Source organism: Mycteria americana, chromosome 16, assembly GCF_035582795.1.
Source record: "Mycteria americana isolate JAX WOST 10 ecotype Jacksonville Zoo and Gardens chromosome 16, USCA_MyAme_1.0, whole genome shotgun sequence".
Taxonomy (NCBI): Eukaryota; Metazoa; Chordata; class Aves; order Ciconiiformes; family Ciconiidae; genus Mycteria; species Mycteria americana.
Window position 1 is genome coordinate 6,125,806 of NC_134380.1, and position 15,244 is coordinate 6,141,049.

Consider the following 15,244-nt stretch of genomic DNA (forward strand, 5'->3'; position numbering starts at 1 on the left):
ACATTCATCACCTCTGTGGGCCCTCAACTGTTTACTGAAGCTGTAGTTTATGCTAGGAAAAAAAAATTGAATTAGGGCTCTTAAGTCCTGTTCTCAGCTATATCTAATCAGTGTTCACAGACTGAGAATTCTAGATTTGTCTGTGGATGTGGTTGGAATTCAGTGCTCACAACCTTCTGGAAACAGTTCAAAGCAATAGGACTTTATGCCTTTCTAGGGCTTGATTCACCTGTAGAAGAGGTCTCCTGTCTAGATGGCTTTCATTCAGTGTGCTCAGCAAGGACAAGAGATTAAGCTGGAGAGCTCTGTGATGCTACCATGGACCAACTGCACAGCAGGGACCGGCCATGTTACCCTCCCTCAGCTGCAGATACAAGAAGGCAGCACAAAGCACCTTTGTGGGTTGCTGCAGCACCTCCCTGACAAGGGGAAGACACACCAAGTCAGTTACTTGAGATGGTGGGAATGTGTCCTCATTTGCCATTTACTAGCAGCCTTATTTGGAGGCTCCCTGGGGTTTCTGTACCAGTTCTGTCTCCTACTGTGCCTTGTCATGGAAAAGGCCTCTGCACCAGATTCAAAGAGTGACTTGGTTTCCCTCCCCCCCCTTTTTTTTTTTTAAATTATTTTTTGTTTTTCCTTTGCAGAAGGAAGTGCATGAGGGCATTGAAGCTGTACATGAGCAAACCCAGCAATCTGAAAACAAAGCCACAGCGATCAGGGAATCTGAAGGGTTGAAATCGCAGCTGGAGGAGGAAAGGAGGAAAGTAGCCAAGATTGAAGAGGACCTGGAGGAACACAGAAACAAGCTGCTAATGTTGAAGACTCAGAAGCCCATTGAAAGAGTGGAAGAAAAGGAGGTGATAGAATATTACAGAGACCCACAGGTTGAAAGCAACCTGTCTAAGATGGCGCAGCAGATTGAAGAGGAAGGCAAAAAGAGGCAGACCCTGCAAGAAGACATTGAAGTGATAAGCCAGAAGCTTGCTCAGATGGAGAGCGAGAAGAAGGCCATTCCTGCCCAACTCCTCACCAAAGAGATCACAAAAATTGAGAAAGATCCAAGCCTGGATAGCCAAGCAGCCAGTCTTCGTCAGGAGATCAAACGTCTCCAGGAGGAAAGCTTGGCCGCTGCTTCTGAACTTGAGCAGCGTAAGAGAGAGCTGCACATGCTGGAGCGAAAGCAGCCCAATATCCGAGAGAAAGTGGTGGTGAAGGAGCTGATCAAACTGGAGAAAAACCCAGAAATGCTGAAGTCCGTTAGGACCCTGCAGCTACAAATTGATGAGGAATCCTTCAAGAGGAAGTCTGCAGAAGAAGCAATAGTGAAGGTGAAGAACAAGATTGAGGAGGTGGAAAGACTAATTGAAACAGCAGAACCCAAAATTATTGTTAAGGAGGTGAAGCAGGTAGAGCAGGACCCAGAGTTATTGAGAGAGTCTTCCAAGCTTAAAACTCTGATTGAAGAAGAGAGGAGCAAAAACTTGATGCTTATAGGTGAGCTGGGAGAGCTGCAGAGCCAGTACAGTATTGCAGAGAAGCAAAAACCAAGGATAGAGGTTAAAGAGAGGGTCAATGAGATTTTCCTGGTGGATCCTGAAACGGAGCAGCAAATTGCACACCTGAAAAGGGAGCTACAGGAAGTTACTCTGAAAAGGACGAAGATTGACAGTGAAGTGGAAGAGGCCTTAGCAGAGCTCAATGTCCTCAGGTCACAGAAACCAGTGGTGGAGCTTAAGGAGGTTATAGAGGAGGTGGTAAAACATGAGAAGAGTCCAGAGATTCTTAGAGAAATTGACAGGCTGAAACAACAGCTCAATGAACTAGTGAACACCAATGGCAGGACCCAAGAGCAGCTCATTAGGCTGCAGGGTGAAAGGGATGAATGGAAGAGGGAGAGATCCAAGGTGGAAACCAAGCTGGTCAACAAGGAAGTAATCCGATATGAGAATGATCCCCTCTTGGAAAAAGAAGCTGATCGCCTCCGTCAAGAGGTGCGTAACATCTCTCAAAAGAGGAGAGCTGCAGAGGATGCGCTCTATGACTTGCAGAATAAATACATGCTACTGGAGAGGCGAAAGCCAGAGGAAAAGGTAGTTGTCCAAGAGGTGATACTGACTCAAAAGGATCCAAAGCTCCGAGATGAGCACAACAGGCTGAGCCGCAGTCTGGATGAGGAGGTGAGCAACAGGCGTCGTCTGGAACGTGACGTGCAACAGGTTCGTGCACTGGTGGAAGAGCAAGAGAAGTTGCTGAACTTTCAGGAGGATCGAAGCAAGAGGCTTGCACTGGAGAAGGAGATGAGACAAACTACGTTGAGAATAAAGGAGCTGGAGGAGAGCCCAGCCCCAGTGCAAGAAAAGATCATTATGGAAGAAGTGGTCAAGTTGGAGAAGGATCCAGTCCTCGAACAGTCTGCCAGCAACCTGCGCTCGGAGCTGGACCGTGAGAAGATGGAAGTGCTGAACTTGCAGAGAGAATGCAAGAACCTGCAGATGCAAATTGATGTCCTGCAGAAAACAAAATCTCAGGAGAAGACCATCTACAAGGAGGTGATTAGAGTGGAAAAGGACAGAGCGCTGGAGAGTGAACGTGCACGCATCTGGGAGCTGCTGAACAGGGAGAGAGGGGCCAAGCAAAAGGCAGAAGAGGAGGTACGGCGGCTCAGGGAGAAGATCGAGAGAGCTGAAGGCATGAAGAGGATGTGGGCTCGTGAAGAGACAGAGCTGCAGAAAGCCAGGAACCTGGCCATCCAGGAGAGAGCCAACTTGGAGAGTGAGCTGCGGGAGCTGGAGAGGCAGAAGCAGCAGAAAGTCCTCTTCCTTCGGGAGGAGTCCAAACTGCTCAACCAACGGACTGAGAACGACAGGCAGAAGAAGAAGCAGCTGGAACATGAGTTTTCCCTGCTGGAGGCAGACATCCTTAGGGAGAAGGACCAGATCTACAACAAGGAGAGGTTCATTCGAGATCTCCAGTCAAGGGTTAACCGGGAAGAAATCAATCATGAGACGCAGATGAGAGAGACAAACCTCTCCACCAAGATCTCTATATTGGACCCTGAGACAGGAAAGGATATGTCCCCTTACGAGGCCTATAAGAGAGGTATCATAGACAGAGGCCAGTATATCCAGCTGCAAGACCTGGAGTGTGACTGGGAGGAAGTCACCACCCTGGGCCCAAATGGGGAAGTCTCAGTTCTCCTTGACAAGAAAAGTGGGAAGCAGTACTCCATCGATGATGCACTAAGGCTGAGGAGGATCACAAAGGAGGAGTACCAGCTGTATCGGGATGGCAAGATTCCCATCTCCGAATTCGCCTTGCTGGTGGCTGGGGAATCCAAGCCTCCCCCATCCCTCTCTATTGGCTCCATCATCTCCAAATCCCCACTCTCATCACCCACCACCCACCAAACCCAAAGCTTCTTCCCCCCAGCCTCACAGAAGGGCTTCTGTGATGACACATCCCCCATCGCTGGGGTGTATGACACCACCACTAACACCAAGTACAACATCAAGATTGCTGTTGCGAAGAAGCTGCTTGATCCCATGACGGCTCAGAAGCTCCTGGAAGCCCAGGCTGCCACGGGAGGCATCATAGACCTCATTTCTCGGGACCGTTTCTCAGTCCACAAGGCGATCGAGAGGGGGCTGATTGACAGGACCTACATGCAGAGACTGCTCAATGCCCAGAAAGCTTTCACAGGGATTGAGGACCCAGTGACCAAGCGAAGGCTGTCTGTGGGAGAAGCAGTTCAGAAGGGATGGATGACCAAGGACAGCGCTTTCCCCTATCTGGAGGTCCAGCATCTAACTGGAGGGCTTATCGATCCCAAGAAAACTGGTCGCATCCCCGTGCTGGAAGCTGCCCAGACAGGGATGATAACAGGTGACCTGGCCAACAGGCTCCAGGATGAGTCCAACTATGAAAAAGATCTCATTGACCCCATCACTAAAGAGAAGATAAATTACAAGGAGGCCATGGCACTCTGCCAGAAGGATTCGCTGAGCAGCCTCCTACTGCTCCCAGCCGCGTCCGAGGGGTATCAGCGGTACCACCAGGCGAGCCGTTCCCCCAAGCTCTCCCGGTTCAGGCATTGAATGGGTCCAGGCATGTACTGGACCTGGTTCCTTCAGGAGTTCATCCCTTCAAAATACTTCTCCCCACAGAGGCAGCAGCGATCACAGGAATGGAGCATCTAGCATTTAGGGCTGCATACTCTTTTATCTTAGCTATCTCTGCTTCCCAACGCAGCTTGGTCGTGCGAGGAAGAAAGCGTGATCGTGAGCGTGTAAGGGCCTGACACATAGGGGTCCCCGCAGTCCCCTGGGTGCTGCTGTGACAGCAAAGAAGGGTTGATTGCGAGAACTCCACTGGCAGTAGGTAAAACGTGGTTATGCCCAGAAAGGGGGGAGAGCCAGAGTGTTTTCCAGTTGGGTCATTCTGCATGCAATAAACAAAGAAAGTACATCTCTGTGGCTGTGTCGTGTCTGTGGGCTGAGGCTGCAAAATGGCCGAAGGCATGGCTAGTCCTTCCCCCATGCAATCCTATGCCCTGCAGCCCCATCTACAAAGGGTTTGCAGACTTTTGCTCCCCCTGATCTCACAACACTGAACCCCCTAAGTTTCTTTCTGCATGTGAGTCCATATTTTTAAAGATTTTGTTATATTTGTCTTTAAAACTGAAAACCGATGGGACTTTGCTCCCTAGTCACATGGACACCTCTGAAAGAGGGACTTGGTCACCAAAGGGTGCAGTTCCATGATCCCGTCCAAGGGCAGGCAGCTACCCAATGGAGCAGGCCCCTGCCCCCTCCAGCTGCCTGTCCCTGGTCCCTCTCTGGCTGCAAGACCACTGATAGTGTTGGCTGTACAATGACTTGGGTCCCTTCACTGAGCTGCTAGCAGAGGAAGCCAAGCCCCAAGCAAAACAAAACCAAACCAAACCCTGTTGAAGCAGATGGTTTTTGGGGCTTTTCCTGTACCTGTACAGAGGTAGATGTGTTGCAAGGGAAGGGATGACCTTCACTAGCAGCTTGATGATGCTTGCAGTCAATGGTGATGTGAAAGGGCTTTCTACAGCCCTTGGCCTTGGCTGCAGGATCCACCCAGCACTACCTGAAAATCTGCACTTGCTATTTCTTCAGGCAAGCTTTCGCTCCTCTGTGTAACTTCCAGTGCTCAGCCCTTGCTGAAATGAGCAAGTCTTAACTCCTGCATGTCCCTGTTGAGATGAGAGGTGAAATGTTCTTCTCTAGTCTCTACCCTATTCTGGAGAGTCCCGGGGCTTTGTGGGATGAGAAAAATTACTTTCTATTGACACGAGCTGCTCTTCCCCCTCTCTCAAGGGCTCTTCTAGCTGCCACTGCTTGGGAAATCCAACAACCCCAAAATAATCCATAAGGGTAGAGGTTTTCTCCCCATCTCTGCTATGAGAGCAGCAGTATAGCCTCTATTTCCATACAGCCTAGTTGGCATTTGAAGTCTGGGCTCCAAGAAGAAATTCTTCCCATGCTGGCAAGCTCAGCACAATCACAGGTCCCATTTACTTTCCTACTGGTAGGTAGTGCTCAGTATTAACAAATCCAAGTCCAGCTATGGAAACGCCAAGTTTCCAGTCCAAGGACTGCCCAGGGTCTGTCCCATGCTCTGCAGGGTCTGTGTTTATTGTCACACCTATGGCTGAGGTCTGTGTCCGTCTCAGCTGCCATGATCAATATGGGGCAATTTGTTGGTTTACAATGGGGAAAACTGTTCCACACACCCTAGAGCATCCAGTCCCAGCCTGTTTCCTCTTGGTAGTGCACTGCTGGCACATGGGGCACTGTGCCTCCCCTCCTGGCTGGTCTGGACCAGCAGCAAGGGCTAGAGCTGGGCTGTGATGGACCAGGGGACACATCAGGAGAGAAACCCTGGCCTGGCCTGGCCTCCTGCCAGGGCAAGCCCAACAGTCCTTAGAGCACAGGAACACAGCCAGGTGTGGATCAAATCCCAGTGCAACCAAGGAGCCCTGCACCAGTGTGGTTCCCAGCAGTCCTCTGGTCCCAGCTCTTCAAAGGTGCTGGGAGCAGCCTTGCTGTGCTTTGGCTTTGCTCCCCTCAGCTGGCTGAAAGCAGGGAGGATCCATCAGCAACGGGGCTGTTGCCTTTTCTGCAGCTTGGCTCTGCCCGGCGGGTGAGTTTGCTGTGAGCCTTGCCCTTGCCCGGCTCCGTGGGGCAGCTGCTGGGCTGTAGGGCTGCCTTCACCAAGGCCGCTCCCCTTGCAAATGAGATAAAACCACGCTTGTTTTTAAAGCAATATGAAGTTCACGTGGTGACTGTTTCCTGAAGTGCTGATTAAATAGTTTTGGGGAATGCTCTGTAACTAAGGAACTCAGAGTTCTGGTAATTAGGCAGTCAGCTAATCATTTTGGATAAAGTACTCCCTAACTGCGTGGTGGGAGGTATTTACCTAGGGCTGGGTGAAGGTGTTAAGAGACAATTAGGTGGCTGAGCAGTCTAGCTGGCTGAGCAGTCTCCCTTGAAGGAGAGAGAAAAAAAACCACTAACAAATCCTTTTCTTTGCTGTCAAGTGGTCCTCCTCTGCTGAAAGAAGCTCGCATCACGTCCTCTTGATGTGTCCATAGGAAGCACCACACAGCCATGGGGCTTCCGCAGAGGCCAGCTGCCTGGCAGGGTTGTGAGTTGCTCGGGAGGAGCCAGGTAGTGCTTTTCCTCCCTTCTCAGGTATGGGATGATGGTGCTGCATCGTGGCTTTCCGGGAGCAGTTATTTCAACACAGCTGTTGTTGGTTCCCTGTGCTGGCAGTGGGGTTGGGTCATAAATGTTTGAAATTCGGTTTGTTGCTTCATTTGGTTGGGCTAGATAAGCTGTAGTAGTTTTGTTTATGTTTCTGGACTGGATGAATGTCCTTGGTATTTATTTCTTAATGCAAGTCTTTTTAAAAAGAAAACAACTCTTCTGCAAACAGTTTGCCTGGTACAACATGAGCATTTGTTTGCAGAGAGCGAACAACAGAGCATTGTCTGTACAAAATGAATTGACTTTAGAACACGTATGCAAAGGCAGGGAAATGATTCCCATAGCAGAATTCATTCATGTCTCAGAACTGTGCCCCTGTGAGCTGGGTGTTATCATACAGAGGCCATGAGATGCTGCAGGAGCACAGTAGGGCTTCAATTTTCCTGCCACATGGCTCTCGAGGCTGTTGTGTGAGCCCAGCTGCCTGCTCTTCCCTGCTCAATCAGAAAACCATCCCTCCTGAACTCGAGCAGGTCAGCTTTTTCCAGGCAGCCGCTCCAGCATGACTCCTAACAACAGCTTCAAAAGCAAAGCACCCCCCACCTGCCCCCAAAATTTGTGCAAATTGCAGAGGTGAGCGAGCTCCCCAGGTCCTGGTGGCTTCTAAACCTGCAGGGGAAGTACAGCCCAGTGGCGTGGCAGGACCCAGAGGGAGGTGAGCAACAGGTCCCAGGGTTTCACTGTCCGGGGCCTGTCAGGAGGTGCAGCTGCTACGGTAGGGATGAGAAAGATCTTTTTGATGTCAGGAATTAAGCAGAGCCACCCACTGCCTTTTGTTGGGTGGGGAGAAGGAATGAATGATGGAGGAAGCCAAAGGACAACGGAGCTTGGCTTGAGACAGGCAGGTCTTGGGCTAAGAGGGGCTTTTTCAGGAGGGACTCTAAATTTCTCTCCCCTGTGCAAATTCTCTGGTATCTAGTAGGTGGGGAGGGAGGTTTGTGCTACAGCTGTGTGTGCAGCTGCCTCTCTCCTTTACTGCATTGTTTATCTGTCATGAGACTCCAGGAATGTGATAGCTTTTGAGAGCTGTCAGGTTGTGCTGAGATCAGTTCTTAGGTTCATAGTTATTAGGAGGGCACATGTGTGCATGTGCGTGAAAAATAAGAGTGCAGAAATTTGGCTTCCCTAAGTTAAAAAAATCTGTCTTTTCTGTATTTAAGTAAGTAGAATATAACTCCGAACTGTTTGTGGCAACCTCTGATGGAAAGCAAGTCCACCTTACCATACCAAGACAGCACTGGGCTGCAGAACTATCAGCCCCTCGTTCCACAGCATAATCGAGAGCACATCCCTGCACCTGCCAAGGATTTGGGCTGGAAAGGATAACAGAAAGAATGCAGGAGATGATGAAGGGAGAAGAGCTCTGTGGAAAAAAGGACCAGCTGGACTGTCCTGCGTCACTGGCCTGATAGGCTGTGCCAAACAATAAACAACCGTGGTTTCTGAACAAATAACAAGCCTTTATTTTTTTCTGAAAGAAAGAAAAATGAAGATGTCAAAACCACAGCAAAAGTTAGGGACGATTCTCCAAAATTTGAACAGCAAAAACACTTCCAAGACAATAAAGCAAAGGAAACAGCATGACATCTGGACCACTGATGGAAAGCCAGTGTTTTAGCTGTTACTGTTTCCAGCCATAGGCAACAAGTGCTTCATGCTAGCTGGATCTTTTGGCTTCTTGGTCCCAGCTAAGGCACAAATTAAGACATCTGATAGTGCTCTTCAGCTTGTGAAACAGCAGAATGTCAGCTCTGTTAAACAGCTCAGATTAAACAACTTGACTAGTGCTGACAAGCCCGGTCTTTGATAAGAGCAGCAAAGGGTTGAGCAGAGAAGTGCTCTCCTACCCAAAGTGGAGCTCCAGCACACCCTGGTGTCAGAAACTGCCACCGACAGACCTGGGGATGGCTCCAGTGCTGGAGAGACAGAAATCTGTGTGTCACCTTAGGTCGCTGACTAATACAAGGACAAGCCTCTGAAAGATGCTCTCTCATCTACATTTCAGTGTTTTATGCTGATAAACTCCCCCCCCTTTGGCACATGACCTCTTCAAAACAGGTCTACTAGCTGTAACCTAGACAAACTTTCCCCCAGCAACAGGCTGAGAGTCTCTAAATGCAAGAATGTCCCACTCCAGGCTCCTCAGGACAAGTGAGACCCTGCGTCCCAGCCAGCCCCCTGCTAAGTGCCCAAAACCAGATCTGCACCACTACCCAGAGGTGCAAGTGCATGGGGAGAGCTGTGTCTTCTCATCTGCAGCGTCTCTGCAGCACATGTCGCTCTTCAGGGCTCCGAGGGCTTCTCCAGAAGAAGTACTGGTGATTGAGGGCTGCCTTGGCTGAGATGCGCCTGCTGGGATCATACAAGAGCAATTGCTGCAAAAAGAAAAACGCAGCAGATTTAGGCTTTCAAAAAAACAAATGATCAATTGCACACGGCTGGGCCCAGATGCAGATGTTGGTCCTGTCTTTTCCCCATTCTGGGCTCCAGGAGTAAGCCATAGCTGAAGTTACCGTGGGGATTATGCTAGAGGGGTTTCTTGACCCTCAGTGCAGTGGTTTCCTAGAGGAACCTGCACTGACAGCCCCACTTCAGAGCCAGGACTGAGCTCTGTTGGATGATTCAGTGTTTCTGCAATGGCAGAGATAAGCATTACAGCCAGATCAGCTAATGTACTTCTGGGTAGATCAGTCCCAAATATCCCTATTCTTTGTCCAGTTTGAAAAGGTCCTGTCTGTCCCTGGGTCTTGTTCTGAGCCCTCACTCACCACCAGTAAGTCTCTACCATCTCGATCTAAGTTGGGAACAATTTCCTTCATCTCCTTCCTTGCCCACCGGGGAAAGTCCCCCTTGTAGTCAGGCAGCTGGGTCACCCCAGGCCAGGTCGCCTCGGTGGGAGTGCCCAGGGTGCGAAAAATCCGGAAGAGCTGATCGATCTCAGAGTCCCCTGGAAACAGGGCCTTCCTGGTCACCTGAGGGAAAAAAACAGAAAAGCCAGTTCCTGCCTTTCCATCAGCTGTGTGCCCTATTTCCCGCTGCAAGTAACCCTTTGTCCCAGCAGAGGCAAACAATCGAACAGACCAGGGCCATTACAATGCAGCAATTCTGCCAGGCAGTGGCTGGGAAATTCACAGGTGTCTGTCTGCTTGTCTCCAGCTCCTCTCCATGGGTCCGTGCTCCTCTGAGGCTGTCCTCTTTCAGCTAGTCTCTTTGTCTCCAGTTCCCTAACACCGGCTCTTACAGGCTAGCTCCCTCCCTGCCTACTTGCCCAGGCTCTGCTGATCTGCAGCTCGGGGGTTTTGGGAGCTAGGGTGGTGCTGTTACACTGCAGGGATAACAAGAGCTCTTCAAAGTGGAGTATGGACCCCTAGCAGATCCACTCTGCCACGCTATAAAGGGCTAGTTCTCTGCAGCCCACTGCGGGGACATCTGCAAGAGAGTCATCTCCTCCCAGGATCAAAATGCTGCAGCAAGACTGAAGTTACTCCTTCCACAAGGACAAGCATCACATTCCCATGTACCTGGAACTACAGCCGGACCACAGAGGCTTCTTTGCCTTCTGCCAGGCCCCTGAGGGTGCCAGATTTCCTTTTGAGCCCACAGCTAAGGATCAGCTAACCCTCAGGGTGGGCTTTCCGTAATACACACCCCAGCACAGAGTGGGACCACAGTATCACAGATGTTCTGCATCTTGTCCCTCCTTCCCCACTTCCCATTGCAGCTGCATTCTCCCTGCTCATTAAAGAGACTATTTAAACCCATTCTACCATTTCTGCAAAGATGCAGCCGATGCTCCAGATATCCACAGCAGTTGAGTAGTATTTGCATCCCAGCAGTATTTCAGGGGCTCGGTACCACAGAGTCACCACCTGGTAAGGAACCAACAGACAATCTTTCTCTAGTTTCCCTGGGTGAAATTAGAGGCATGAGATCCTCTCTTCTCAGCTGTAATGCAGCGACTGTACAAATCGGAATGTGCCAAGGCCACACTGAATTAACAGACACCTCAGTGACAGCAAGGTTGGGATTGACAGATCATTCTTCAATAGGACACTCTGGAACAAATAAATATACCGTATGCAGAGAAGGTGGGAATGCAGCTTGCAGGCAGGCTAGGGTAGAAGCAGTCAGCACGCTTTGTGGGGACATGAGGTAACCCCTTAGCTGTGGGTTAGGTTAAGAGCATGTGTCTGGGCACAGCTGTGCCTCAGCTATGGATGAGTAACTTGTGATGCTGCTGTTGTTCATCCACTATGGACTGTGTACCGCACTCTCAGGTGGCAGGGAGTCTCAACAATACCTCATGAGTGTATGTGCGCAGGGGGACTCCGAAAGCTCTTGCCAGTCCAAAATCAGCCAGCTTGATTGCTCCTGCTTCATTAATGAGCAAGTTCTGCGGCTTCAAGTCCCTGTGGATGACTCTGTGCGAGTGGCAGAAGCTCACACCCTGCAGCAGCTGGAAAAGGTAGTTCTAAGGAGAGAAGAGATTTCAGACAAGGCCACAATGAAACCGCTTTGAAGGTTGGATCATGTGAACCAGCACACTTTGGATCATTTACAGACCTGAGGGGGAAAAAAGGCCTTGCTATAAGGCAACACCAGGCTTGCAGGCCACTACTCAGAGATGCACACAAACTGCTCCCACCCTACGCGGGGACAGAGAGACTCCAATCCAAGCAGTGGCAGTCCCTTCCACCCATCCATTACTCTGTACAAGGCAATTAGCAATAGATCCCTCAGTTGTCCTCTTAACAGCAGTTTGTTCTGCAGCGAGATTGGCTGAAGAGCCTGGAAACAGCTGGGAAACAAATGTGCTGAGCAATAGTGCCAGGAAGTTTTCCTAGCAGAAATGGTTGAGATTTGAGAGGTTGAATGCCTCCAGCCAAGGATGACTCTCTTCCAGATGCAGTCTGGATAAGAGCAGCTTGGTGCTGGCTCTGCCCAGCAGAAGGCAAGCAAGGACACACACTCTCTGCCCTGCCTATTAGTGCTCCTTCCACACTGTACCTTGACCAAGCTTAAAGGAAGCTCTCCAGTTCGGGATGAGTCCATGTATTTCTTCAGGTCCTGATTCAGATACTCAAATACCAGATAGAGCTTCTTCTGGCTGTGTATGACATCCAGGAGCCTGCAAAAGAAGTGCAAGCACTCCTCCCTTCAGTACCTTTGTGTGGGAATCCATGCTATATAGGAGTGTTAGTCTCTTACAGAGTGTGTGGGAAGACCTTCTCCAGACCTTTGCCCAAACGTATCCAAACATCCCTCCTCCCACAGATGCCTCTGCTCTGTGAGTCCTTTGCAGTAGAGAGATGCAGATATAAAAGCAGCATCTAGTATGAGGTGGCAGCAGCTTGGACCAGCCTGTGTTGCTGGAGTAAAGTGGCAGTGCTGTGGGCTGTTGCTGCAAACCAGGGAAGTGCAAGTGATTCCTGCATTTTCCTGTTTATTTTGCTCCTTTCTCTGTAGGCAGGGAAGGACTGGAAAGTCCTTCTTGCTGCCTGTACCTAGAGCTCCCCATGGGGATGAGCAGGAGCTCATCAATATGTTGGTGGGGAGGGTTCATCCAGGTCTTACCTGACTATGTTGGGGTGCTTCAGCTCCTTCAGCAGTGAGATTTCTCGGATTGCAGTGCTGGGGACACCCTCTGTCTCCCTGCAGCAGAGGCAGGCTGTGCAGCACCCCATCCCCCAGTGGGATCCCGCAGCCCATTGGGGTCCTGTGTCCCTTCTCCCTTCCATGGTACCCCATTGCCTGCCCAGGGGAGGGTCTCTCACACCGGGTGCCCCGGGTTTGGGATGGAGTTGCGTGTGGGCCAGGCTGGGGCAAGGCAGGGGGAAATGGAGCTGTGGGAGAGGGAGGGGGTGACCTAGGCAGTGCAAGCTGTGGGGTAGAGCTTGTTTGGGAGCACCTGGGGGCACGTTTGGGGAAGCAATGGTTTAAATGCTCAAGCCTCGCTGTTCGGAGGTAGGGGAGATGAAAGCTCTTCGCCCCTCAGGCAGCTGCCTCCACTGTCCTGTGGGACTGCCATGGGGTGCAGTCCCGCCACCACGGCCCCTGGTCCACACTGACACCCCTCATTGTGGAAACAGCCCAGGGGAACAGTAATAAGCTTTTATCTGCCCAGTCCCACCTGAAGGGGTTGAAGTTGGCCCTGCTGGGAGGCTGAGCCTCACCAGGCCCCAGCACCACACCCCTGAGGGAGAGGTGACCTCCCAAAATGGCGGCTACTTCCCCCTGCCCTGAGCTATGGCACCAGGACCAGGTAGCAGCGCATCAGGCCCTAGCTGCTTGCATGAGCCAGTAGAGACATTGTTTTCCCTCATGTCAGGCTTTTTTGAGCCTCTTGCACCATTTTGGACACTGGCCTGGGCTCAGGGACCCCCTGCTCACTCCCATGGCGGGGCTGGGGCACTGCTAGGCTCAGCTGGCAGCCATCTCCCCACAAATGGCACTGCTGGCCCCAGAGGAGCCATTCACCTTCCTCGCCCCCCTCTCGCCTCAGCACCCTATTGCTGCCGCACTGAGAAGGCAGCTGGCCTGGTGCCGGGGCAGGCTGGGCAGACACTGGGCTAGGCCGAGCCATGGCAGCCCCCGGGGCCAGGGCTTTGCCTCACTCACGAGTCCAAGCGGATCTTCTTGAGGGCCACCAGCTGCCCCGTGCGCTTGTTGCGAGCCTTGTACACCACGCCATAGGTGCCCTCCCCGATCTTCTCCACCTTCTGAAACACTTCCTGGAAGCTGTTCATGGCACTGCCTCAGCCTTGCAATGGCAGTGGGGGTGGCTGGCACTGCTGTCTGAGGAAAAAAAAAAGAAGGGGGAAAACCACCCCCACACATGCAGAAGTGTTTGCTCTCCCTGTGTGTCACCGGCGCTGCTTTCGGGGTCTGGGTCCCCCCTTGCTGCTCCCCCAGCACAGGGACCTGCCTTGAACTGAGGCAGCTGTAGGCAGGCAGGGCTGCCTGGGCACACTGGCGGGTGTCTGGGGTGTCTGGGGGTCTTTGGGCAGACCCAAAGAGCCAAACAGACCATGCACCAACTGCCCAGGACCAGCTGCTTGCAACCAAGGTTGTGGAGTGCGTTGGCTAAAGCAAAAATCGAGCAAAATGGATGTGAAGAGGTGCTTTGAGTCTGCAGGAAAGGCAGCAGGGACTGCACAGGGCCAAGGGAAGCTCTGCAGCTCCAGTGCCTGGCGTCAAGGGGATGTGGTATGTAATTAGGGTTCCCTGGGACACGCTCAGGTCAAACACACAGCAGAAATGTCTTTTTTTTTGTTTGGGTTTTGTTTGTTTCATTTTGTTTTGGTTTTTTGTCTTGTGCAATTGTCCCTTGAACCTCCCCACCGTGGGCTGTGCCACTTGGTCAGCCTTTTGGAAGATGTCCTTGGGGGAGGGATTAATCATTGACAGCTGACAGAAGACAAAATTAAAAAAATGTTGTGCATTGTGGCACCAAGAAAGGTAGAGCCACAGGGACTGTCTTCTGAAGGGCTTGTGGGCTCCATGTCTCTGGGTAGACACAGCAGCCCACTGGCTGCATGGGTCCATAGTGCAGACCCCAATTTTTAGGTGACCTAAAAAGGACTGATTTGGCCCATTGCTGAGCCACCAGCTCAAAATCTTTTTTAAATTGATCCCGATTTTGCCAGTTTGAAAGAATCAAAGTGTGGTTGCTCTGTGGCTGAAGAGGGATCCACATGGCCACGGCAAACTCCTGTGTGAGTTCTTCAGTGGCTTGTGAAGGTTGAGTTTGCACTCATGTCTCCATGAGTCATTGCCAAATTTGCTCTCCTCTTTCTGGCTGGTTCGGTTTGTGTTTTTTTTCCATAACACTTGTAGGAACCTGGTATTTTGGGTATTTCCAGTCCTGGTATCTTTGATATTCCCAGTGCTGGCATCTTGGATATTCCCAACTCTCTGGCAAACCTGTCCATTTGGATTAAATTTAAGTATGGGGAGGAAGGTAGGAGAACAGACAGGAGAAGAGGTGTAAACACAAACACATCATGACAGACTAATCATTGTCTCTTACAAAACCAGGTTAAAATCTTGCCTCCTGGGAGCATGTTTTTTGGACTTGGGCTAAACAGAGAGCGTGCCGAGGCAGGGCTTTTGGATCTCCATAACTGTGTGAAGAAAAACATAAAGACTAAACTATGATTAATGATTATAGCAAGCACTGTAATTACTGAGCCATCTCAGGCCCTTGAATCAAGCCTACTGGTAACAGGGGACTTTGCCAATACTTGCGGCATTTCGATCTCCTGCTGTGCATTGTACAGCTTCACTCCTTATTATCAGAGCATTCCAGCACAGAATCTGAGCAAAAAGCAGAAAAGGCTGCAGGTGGCTGAATTCCCCTGCAAACCACAGTCCCAGGTCACTCCAGGTCTGGGGATTCCTATAGAACAGGGAAGTCTTCTCTCTCTTGCACTAACATTTTATTCTCA

General features: G+C 50.9%; 2 protein-coding genes and 1 long non-coding RNA gene across 5 annotated transcripts in view; 1 reads left to right on the plus strand and 2 right to left on the minus strand.

Moving 5' to 3' along the window:
• The window catches only part of EVPL (envoplakin), a 37,501-nt gene extending 33,044 nt beyond the window's left edge, over positions 1-4,457 (plus strand). For both annotated transcript variants that reach the window (XM_075518495.1, XM_075518496.1), the window contains exon 23: positions 648-4,457. In XM_075518495.1, coding sequence (XP_075374610.1) covers positions 648-4,097 — 3,450 coding nt within the window. In that variant the 3' untranslated portion in view covers positions 4,098-4,457. The remainder of the gene's footprint in view (positions 1-647) is intronic.
• The window catches only part of LOC142417916 (uncharacterized), a 480,711-nt gene that overhangs the window by 375,870 nt on the left and 89,597 nt on the right, over positions 1-15,244 (minus strand). The window lies entirely within an intron of this gene.
• On the minus strand, positions 8,841-14,716 carry CDK3 (cyclin dependent kinase 3). Of its 2 annotated transcripts, XM_075519045.1 has the most exons (7): positions 13,416-14,716; positions 12,372-12,449; positions 11,805-11,925; positions 11,098-11,268; positions 10,565-10,666; positions 9,566-9,769; positions 8,841-9,172 (listed from the first exon to the last, which is right to left on the minus strand). In XM_075519045.1, exons 1-7 carry the CDS (start codon positions 13,541-13,543, stop codon positions 9,047-9,049), a joined length of 930 nt encoding a protein of 309 aa, XP_075375160.1. In that variant the 5' UTR covers positions 13,544-14,716; the 3' UTR covers positions 8,841-9,046. The 2 variants fall into 2 exon arrangements, 1 of the variants encoding a protein (XP_075375160.1); XR_012778148.1 differs by lacking the exons at positions 8,841-9,172; positions 9,566-9,769; positions 10,565-10,666 and having other exon boundaries at positions 11,211-11,268; positions 11,361-11,925.

Excerpts from the sequence above, each read along its gene's own strand:
- CDK3 (XM_075519045.1), bottom strand. The coding sequence starts at position 13,543 with ATGAACAGCTTCCAGGAAGTGTTTCAGAAGGTGGAGAAGATCGGGGAG. Across the intron at positions 10,667-11,097 it reads TGCGCACATACACTCATGAG|GTGGTGACTCTGTGGTACCG; the intron begins GTATTGTTGAGA and ends GTTCCTTACCAG. Across the intron at positions 9,173-9,565 it reads ATGGTAGAGACTTACTGGTG|CAATTGCTCTTGTATGATCC; the intron begins GTGAGTGAGGGC and ends TTCTTTTTGCAG.